Source organism: Stegastes partitus, unplaced genomic scaffold (genome assembly GCF_000690725.1).
Source record: "Stegastes partitus isolate 25-593 unplaced genomic scaffold, Stegastes_partitus-1.0.2 Scaffold657, whole genome shotgun sequence".
In the NCBI taxonomy this organism is placed as follows: Eukaryota; Metazoa; Chordata; class Actinopteri; family Pomacentridae; genus Stegastes; species Stegastes partitus.
In genome coordinates this window covers 223,344-233,224 of record NW_007578388.1, presented here as the reverse complement: position 1 = coordinate 233,224, position 9,881 = coordinate 223,344, and the positions used below count along the sequence as shown (strand labels likewise).

At 41.4% G+C, this 9,881-nt stretch overlaps 1 protein-coding gene across 1 annotated transcript in view; it reads left to right on the top strand.

The window, feature by feature from the left end:
* Positions 1 to 9,881, top strand: part of LOC103363395 (ankyrin repeat domain-containing protein 13C) — a 42,125-nt gene that overhangs the window by 4,476 nt on the left and 27,768 nt on the right. Inside the window, exons 2-3 of the mRNA XM_008290148.1 lie at positions 1,035 to 1,076; positions 8,642 to 8,746. Of these exons, the coding sequence (XP_008288370.1) occupies positions 1,035 to 1,076; positions 8,642 to 8,746 (147 nt within the window). The remainder of the gene's footprint in view (positions 1 to 1,034; positions 1,077 to 8,641; positions 8,747 to 9,881) is intronic.

Genomic DNA, 9,881 nt, shown 5'->3' with positions numbered 1-9,881 from the left:
GTTCTGTTCAGAGTTTAGGTTTTAATTCGGCTGTAAGAAGCATCTCCCTTTGACGGATTCTTCTCCCGATGATTCTCTGTAAGCGATACAGATTCTCAGCTGAAGTTTTATCTGTAAACTTATCGAGCTGCTCGTTAGTAATCCCACCAAATGAAGCCGTGCAATTACAGTATCGCACACTGTATGCACTGTGGCACTTATCCAGATTATCTTCTCCTGACCAGATCCTTGCTTGTGTTGTATCTGCTCTCGGACGTACGTTGTTTTGGATAAAAGCGTCTGCTAAATGAAATCGAATCGTCGAATTGTATGTATCTTGTTGCCACGTGAACCTACATGCATTCAGTTGATCATGCAGAAAATGCGTTCATGGGTTTTTACGTTCGGTCCTGATTTGGTACCAAATGGATTTTACTCTGCTGGTACTGCGGCCGATTGAAGACAGATCAGAAAACTGGTCGTTCTGGTATTCATCACAGAGAATATTCAGTCAGTGCCTTGAATTTAACTTTGATTTGTCAAAAAACTTGAATAATCTTCTTCTTTCCGGTACGGTTTCAGACCTAAATGTTGACGTTTAAATGAAGGAAGTCTGAGGTTTCAGAGCTCTGATGTGTTGGTTAGACATAAAAACATGAACTCACAGCATCAGCAGCTTTCTAGCAGCGCTTTCTGCTTTTAACTGTAATAAATGTTCTCAGACTTGATTGGTCAGTTTCTTAAACATCCACTTTTATGGAGCATTATTTACTTCTTAGGTTTTGTTGAGCTGGCTAACACAAAGAAAGCCTGGATAAGTCAAACTTGCTTCATATTACAGCCGCCCTACCAGGTAGTTTTATCCTATTTTGATTTGCAGCTGATCAACATCCTGTAATATAACCTGTCATCGTAGGAGAACACACAATAGTCACATATTCTGTCTCCTAATTCAAGCCTCTACTTCATCTTTAACTGAGTGAACTGTTCATCACAGTCTCTTTGTTGTTGTTATCAGAGTCAGTTTCTGACATTCTGCTTCTTCTCTTTTCCAGGAAACACTCCGCTGCACCTCGCCGTCATGATGGGACACAAAGGTGAGCAGCGTTCAGACCTCGTGTCCTCGTCGTTCTGTTTGTGTTTGCGTGCTGTTTGTTTGTGTCGCACTTTATTTTTGTGTGTCTGAGCTGCAGCACACATTTTTCACAGATCACCACACAGCTCCCGCAAGGCAAGATGCTCATGCATGAATAAAGAGACGGTGTTAATGGATTTCCTCCTGGTCAGAATCAGGATTCAGCAGAAAGTTTCTCTCTTTATTGTTGCTTTTATTCACTCGTGGCGGAATTCAGTTTAACCGTTCGGGGACCAGACGGGATTCTCTCGGTGTCTGCTCTGTTGTTGTGATGGACGACACGCTGCATGTGGTAGTTAGCTCACATCACACGTGTAATTTTCAGCTTTGGTCATATTTGCTTTGTCAGTTTTCCACCTGCTGCCGAGGTGATGCAGTCGTCGTGGTAGTTTTCAGCTCAGTTTGAAGCAGCTGTGAAAAGAGCTTTTGTCACACACATGCTGCAGATGTTCCTCAAATACCTGGAAATGAAAACGTGTGTTTGTGTGGCGCCTGCTCAGCGAACATTGTGTTGGGAGTACGTCATGAATATGTCATGATGTACACTGTAAAAAAAAACAAACAACAACCATGGAACAGTGACGATGTGGCAGCAACGGTGCCTGAAAAATACATGAAACACACTGGGACGTCCAACGACTGGTAAAACAGTGACAACAACAGCAAATACGTCTGAAATATGATATTTTTATTTGATTTAAATGCAGTAGACAAGTTTCATTTTACAGCCAAAAAAACAACTAATTACTATCAGTAAAAATCTGTTTCTTTATGTGGACATCACGCACAGGTTTGGTCATTTTTTACATTCAATGCAATTTGTAATTTTATTAAACATTATTTGTAGTTTGCTAAAACAAGGGGAAATCTATACAATAACACAATAACACAATTTTTCAGTACTTACAGTGCAGAATTTGTCTTTAAAAAAAACTGTAAATTTATATATTTTTTTGATTTAAATACAATAAAAATGGTCAAATTTTACAGTCACATTTGTGAAATTACAGATTTTTGATGTGGGCAGCTTTGAGATTTTTTTTTTCTTTTTCTTATTGTTAACGTTGAACTAGTAAATTAAAGTAGTAAGTTATTATCTGTAATTTAACAAAACAGGAAATAATATTTAACATGTCTTTCAATCCTTCATATACGTGATTTTTTAAATAACAACAAATCTCTGTAAGATATCAATACTTTTGCGGATTTAAACACAGTTATTGAACAAAAAGGGAAGATCTGTACCATGACAGTGAATCGTTCTAAACATTAAAACCCGGTTTATTTTTTACAGGAGTCTTGACATGATTCTGTGTTTGGCTGAACTGCGCTGAAAGCCTGCACATGAAACATTCAGGCTGCTCCTCTGTGACTCCATGCTTACGTTTAATTTCACCGGGAGACTTGAGAACATGCTTTTGAAATATTAATCCCCCTTTTTTTCCTGCAGCAGCCTCTCGGTAAACAGCTCAGGCGTCGGGTTACATGTGCCCAACGTTCCCAGTTTGCTCGGTGTCCGTCGCCGAAGCCCATTGATTTCACATCCACACAGCTCAGCTCCTGTCAGAGCAGCCGAGGCCTGGCCGCTGCCTATCGGTGATCGGGAGTGGCTGATGGGACGCCACCGCATCGATCGTGCTAATGAGGTTGCCTATCTGCTGCTGCTGTGTCCTCCAGGGATGCTGAGGCCAGACAGGCATGAGCTCAGCCTGGGTGTGGCTCAGAGGACAGGCCTCTCTTTGTTGTTTACAGGGCAGCGGTGGCAGTTAGGCGTCTTTAAACTGGTAGTGACGGAGACAACAGCTCCAGCGTGTTCCTCTAAAGTGGCACGTTAGATGTTTACCTAGAGTCTTATGATGCATATTAACACTGTAGTTGATGCAAATCATGGATCTGATTCAGTCATTGTGTTGTTTCTTCAGCTCCTATCTGATGAAAAACAAAGCCGAGGAGGCGTTTATTGAAGCGCCTCTTAACTTGAGCCGGTCCTTGTTTACTCCACTCTGACACAGATGTGGTAAAGGGCGTAGTAGCAGGATGCTAGAGACGCTTGAATAATTTACTGAGTCAATAATCGACAGCGTTGTTAATTAAATATGAATAAATCAACGTGTAATTGGGTAAATCAAGGTGTAGGTGAAAGAATCAGGATGTCCCATCTGGACTGATGGAGGACAATGTTTGTGTTTGTTGTCGCGAGGTGTCGGTTAGGGAGACCAGAGATGTTAATGTTTAATAATTTACTAAATCAATACTCAGCAGCCTTATTAATCCAGTACAGTCGTGAGTTGATAGTCCGACCCTTAACAATCTGAAAACCTTCCTATCCGACAGGTTTTGAGGAAAAATGAACTGAACCCATTAAAATTAGCCTTGACATACTGACAGCTTGGATTCCGACTCCAACACGACATTGTGTGTCACAAGTAAGGATAACGTCATATCTTCCACCCCGTCTGAGCACTCCCTGGGATGGAAGTGGCCGGAACGAGCACCGTCAGTTACACGTGAAATCCAGCGATACGTAGTGTTCTAATAATACACTAGTTATTATAATAACTACGAACAATAAATATTAACAACAAATCACCCTTCAAACATCAAGCCCTTCCTGTATCTCGACCTCCGTCTTGACAATCCGACAGCCTTGCTATCCGACATAAAAGAAGGTTTTACATTTAGCATCGGATCATTGAGTAACAACTGTATGAATAAATCAACAACGCATATTAAACCACTTGGATATGTAAACGTAGTGCAGGTTGATCCCAGTTTGTCTTAAACACCTGAGCTCTGGTTGGAGGTCATTAACCTCCTCAGAGTCTCTGTCATGGTGCCTGATGCTGCTAAACCCAGTGAGAGGCTCCACCTGGTGGAACAGCCAGGTACTACAGCTGGTCTGCGATACATTTCTATTCAACTAAACTACAATCTCTATTATGTTTTGAGGGGAACGTAATTTTGTTCTGAAATAAACATAACTTGTCTCGTGTGGCGTCGTAGTAAAGGAAAGGTTTGAATAAAGCAAAGCCAAAACTCACACCAGGAGACCAGAGTCGTGTCCTGTGATGGACGAAGTACGATCAGTTTTTGTTTTCACTTGTTTATTGGTTCAGTTTAGGGAAGTGTCCTGCTTCGTTCAACACTTTTACACGTGAGAAGCTTGGCTAAGTTTCAATGACTCCCTTAGGGTGAAGGTTAACAGAAATGCATTTCATTCTTAATATACTGCAGAAAAATTAATTGTCAAGCATCGGAGTGGTTTGGAAAACGGTATCAGATCCTGAATATTAAATGACTCAGATCAGATCGGAGCAAAAAGAAAACTGGACCAGGACGTCTGTGGAGCTCAGACCTGATCACAGCTGAAGGTTTCTAACAACCAGTCTGCTCATGTTTTAGCTTTAATGCTTCATTTCACCGTCTGGAGCTGTTTGTGAGTTGAACAGAACCTGCATGAAGCTGCAGCCGGTCCAGCAGCCCACAGGGAAAAATCCCTTATCAATACTTTATCAATACTTTATCAGGCTGAATCTCGTTGTGTGTGCTCCGTGTATACAATGACAGTAAAGGAATCTCATCAATACCGTCACATCAGCTTGTTTAATGACTTATAGGCTAAATGTTCATGGGTTTGATTAAACTTAGTGACCTGAACTGAGCTCTGTAGTGCAGACCTACATCATATATACATATACAGGTAAACACCACTGGGTTACACTGTAAAATGTAATGTTTTTATCAATATTTTTTTTAAAGTAATTTGCTGTTAGTTGCAGATGTTTCCTGTTTTGTTGCAATACAGGTTCTAACTACTAAAATTACAGCAAAATATGCATGTTAACACTAAAAAACAGGCAAAAACTGTAAATAGATTAAACCCATTGTAGGTAAAGAATCAGCTGATTCTGGTTCTGAGGGAGTCCGGGGCAGAACTGAAGGATTTTCGCTGAAACGGACCGACTCCGTCCATAAAAGTCAGACTTCTGCAGTCGTTGTTGTTTAACGAGACCAGAAGCTGGCAGGTGAGCAGCTCCGGCCTCCGGCTCTTCTCTGGAGGTGACGTCATGTGTATCTGCCAAACGTTCTCGTTACGCAACCATCGGGTCCGGCAGCCATATGTGGGTCAGCGGCTCTGGGGAACCGAGGCCTGCGTCACCGAGCTGCTGCTTCTCGGTGTTTTCTCAACATCAGCTGGTTGGTGCAGGAGCTCAGAGTTCTGCCGTTCGGTTGGCTGATGTTTGCAGCTGCAGTCGTCGTGTTTGGCGCCGACGCTGCTTCTCATGATGTCGCAGCTGAAAATCTGTAAAATAACAGTTTGAAAGACCATGCTTTATTCCTTAATATCCGTATTTGTCTGTCCGGTAGCGTCCAGCCAGAAGTTTAAGATGCGTTGCGACGTTTCCGGGAGGCCGGGCTTCCTCTCTGGAGCCTCCATGACGCCCAGAGACCCGACTCGCTCTCTGTGACCGTCTTCGCCACGTTTCCATCCTGAAGCTGCTGATCATTGAGCAGAACGTGGCGTCGCTGTCACAACGTGCCCTTTTATTTTGCTCTAACTGCACTCTGGGGACGACCAGCTCGCTCTGTTGTGAGGATAATGTGTTTAATTAGGGAGACTTTCCTCTCTGCCATTAAGAATGTATGAGAGCCCGGCCTCTGGCTGGTTAATAATACATGCATCCACTCCTTATTATTTCAGGTTGACTCTGTGAATTCACCACCGGAGGACAGGTTCTGAGTCGCTTTGTCTCTTTAGCAGAGAGACGAGTCTGAACAGGATGATGGTCTGAGTTTGTTCACATGACTCACCGCTGAACCTTCAGCATCGGAGGCTTTTGTTTCCTCACATGATTCCTGAGAAGTCCGGTCAGACGACTGTGAGAGGCAGCCAGAAGATAAAAACATTCTGGAGACGAGGGTTCCCAAAAAAAACTGTTAAAAAACAAAACAAAAACAACAACGTAAAAATAACAGGAAGTGTCTGTAAAACAACAGCATCTTTTAGCTGATTTAAATATCAAAAAGAAAACAACTTTAATTGTGTAAAGAAATGTTTGTTGACTACATGTATTGTATTTTTTATTCAATAAGATATTATAGGTTATTTACGCTATAATAATATTATAAAAACATTATATATACACAAATACAATAGAAATAAAATAAAATATTGTTTTTCTTATTTAAATACAGTAAAACAAATTTTTCCGTCAAACTACTTTTCATAAATATGTTTTTCACAATTTTGGCCTGTTTCATTATATGCCAACATGTAAATTAATATTTTTCTGTGATTTTAATATTTATTATAGATCATTTAACTTAAAAAATATGATGACAAATTATTTACTATTTTATTTTGGTTTCTAATGTACATATTGTTTTATTTAATTAACGCAAAATATCTGTTGAATAAAGATTTTTGTTCTGCGAATTTAAATACAGTAAACTGTATCTTTACAGTCACAAAGACAGATTTGGGCAGCGTTTTAATTTGGACATTATTGATAATTTAGGCCTGTTTTTTAAGGGTTAAGATGTAAATATTAATTATACATTTATATATTAATTATTATTAATATTTTTTGTTGGGGAGGATTTTACTAGTTTATTTCTGTAATTTTGCAAAACAGGGAAAATATCTGTTAAAATAACTGTTTGAAAAGTTATTTACATTTTTTCAATCCTTAATTTACCTTGAAAGAAATGTGGAAAAATGAATTTGTTGATTTACAAAGTGTAATTTTATGGTAGAAGTTATTATTTGTGAAAATGCAGATTTTTTAAGGGGGCAATATTTCTATTTTCGGCCCTTTTTTTTCAGGGTTAACATGCAAATTAATATTTTGGGGGGATTGTACTCGTTATTATCAGTAATTCTGCAAAACAGGCTAAATCTGTGCAGTAAGATCAGCCTGTATTAATCCCACAAATATAACAGTGAATTGTTCCAAATAGCGCCACAGTTAAACACCACTCAGGAACGCCCGCATCCTCCACCAGACGTCCACTCGGCCTCTCCGAGCGCCGCTGAGGCCGAGCTGCACCGACGCCGGCATCTCCACCGATGATGTCAGGACAGAAGCGACAGCTGAGCCGGAACAACGGGCTCGGGTTTTGGCCGGCTGCAGTTTGTTGACGAGCTGCCCGGAGAGTGGAGGGATTTGGAGCTGCACTTACTGCTGAGCCGAGCGCTCTGGCTGCCGGCCAGTTGTTGGAGTACAGGGCGACTCTGCACAGCGCCGGGGGAGCTCTGTCTGCGAGGCCTGACATTTTATTCCTCACAATCTGTCCCGGTTTCACAGCAGCGCCGACTCTACCGGAGGATGCTGAGTCTTGTGTAACTGCAGGTCCCATATGGCTGCTCGGTTAATGGGTCAACTGTCATCTCAATCCTATGCACAATCTGTCCCTCTGCACAACCAGGATTATTTTTAAATCGCTCATCTGATGCTGCGGAAACGTCTCCGGTTTGAGTCGGATGTGTTGCAGGAAGCGTCCGACACCTGTAGCACGACTCGCTGCAAATCTCCTGGTCGGTTTCCCAGAGGAAGGACAGTTTGAATGTAAAATTAGAGCTGGACGCATAATATGTAAGTTACCATAGCAACATCAGAGGTGCTGCCAGGAAGTTCAGGAGAAAAGTGGAAAATCGTACAACAACACTGGAAATAGTGGGTTTTTTCTTCAAACATACATCTTTGGTGTAGTTTTTAAATCCAGTTGTTTGTGAACCATCAGTTTTACATTAGTTCACTTAATGTCCATCTATGAGGTCACTTCTGGTTAATTCAACTTTAATTTCTCTCTCTCCTTTTTTGTTTGACCACTTCAAAACTTCTTATAACTTGAGCCAGTTCGACTGAAAATGATGAGCCCGCTCAACTCATTAAATTACCGTAAATTCCAGACTATTGAGGCACCTGAATATAAGCCACACCCACTGACTTTAAAAAGAAAACTAGTTTGTACATATACAGGACGCACTCGTCTATAAGCTGCAGGTGTCCACGTTGTAACATGAGATATTTACACAGAAAAATATTTTAATCTTTTCATTAAATACGTATCGATAACATACACAAATATGTAAAAGCTTTTTTCCGAACAGCGCCTGTAACACGGCTGGTTAAGAAAATAAAAAATGCAGCAGCCTACCAGGAAAAGTCATTGATCGCTGTTGTTTCTGTTTGTATGAATAGTGTTAGAGAATTTAAGTCTGGTTGACTGATTGGTTGGTTGGTTGGTTGGTTGGCTAATTGGTTGGTTGGTTAGTTCGTTGATTGACTGGCTGGTTGGTTGGTTGGTTGGTTGGTTGGTTGGTTGGTTGGTTGGTTGGTTGGTTGGTTTGTTGGTTGATTGGTTGCTAATTGTTGGTTGGTGAATTGATTGATTGATTGTTTGATTAATTGGTTGGTTGGTTGGTTGATTAATTGGTTGATTGAGTGGTTGCTTGGTTGGTTTTTTTGATTGGTTGGTTAATTGATTGACTGATTGATCGTGTACCTGTCTGTCTGATTGCAGAGTGCGCCCACCTGCTGCTGGCCCATAACGCCCCTGTGAAGGTGAAGAACGCTCAGGGCTGGAGCCCCCTGGCCGAGGCCATCAGCTACGGAGACCGGCAGATGAGTGAGTACCTGCTGCTGCTCCTGTGGCTTCACTTTGTGCGGAAGAGAGGAAAGTTTCCATCCATAGGAGTCTGAACACATTCTTAGGCTCTGGGAGGCCGAGACGCCTCCTTTGTCCCTCAGAAAGAGGCGACATTCCTCCAGACTCTTTGTGCTGCGATGAAAAGCGCTTCATTAGATATTTCTCTGGCCGGCTTCCGCTTCCATTTGAAACATTCAGAACAGTCGTCTTTGCGCTGTATTTTTTATTATTTTTACGTTTTCTTTTGCTTTTATAGGCCAGAAAAAAAACCTAATCTGCTTTAAAATGCACAAATTTGTCTCCAGAAGCACAGAATTGGTTTTAAAATGCAGCCACGTGGGGTTTCTGGCTGTTTAAGAACATTTATTTATTATTGTCACTCTTTACTGTAATTATTATCATCAATGAAGTCATCTAGTCTTGTTGTTCACTTCTCCAGGTCAGACAGAAACACTGCTGCTGGTGGAGATTTGTTTGTTAGTGGATTTTTTTTTATTTAAAAGAAAAAAAGAGTAACAAACTGGCTGCTGATTGAAAAAGGCCTTGATGTGTTTCAGAGGTTTGTTTTGTTGAGTTTAGTGTCTCAGCGTGAGGCGGGTCGATGCATCACAGCTGATCTGCTGCTGCTGAGGAGACCAACGGATGTCTTCTCATGTATGAAATGTAGCATAACAACGTTTGGTTCTCGCACAATTACTCAACGTTTGAACTCAGTATTAGTTTATGTCTCAGCCCCTGACGGCCTAACAAGACTTTAATAGCAGCACCGTGAGGAGGATGAAGGTGTTTCTGGGACCGTTTCCCTCGACGATGTGAGTTTTTTTTACTCCTCGTCTGTAGTTCTGCAGAGCGACAGAAGTTGTTAAACGTCCAGACTAATGTAGGATCTGGTTGGAGCAGCTCCACTGATGCCTCCTCTAATTACCCTCTAATACCACTTAGTGACTTTACTCAGACACAGGAGTCGGTATTGAGCGAAGCCTCTAATGAACTCCGCAGTGACAGTTTAACGCTGACGGGCTTCTTATCTGAACCTTCACGCCGTTAAACGATGCAGCGAGCTTTGTGTTGGAGGCAAAGATCTCTGAATCAGTGAGGTTCAACTGTTTTATTA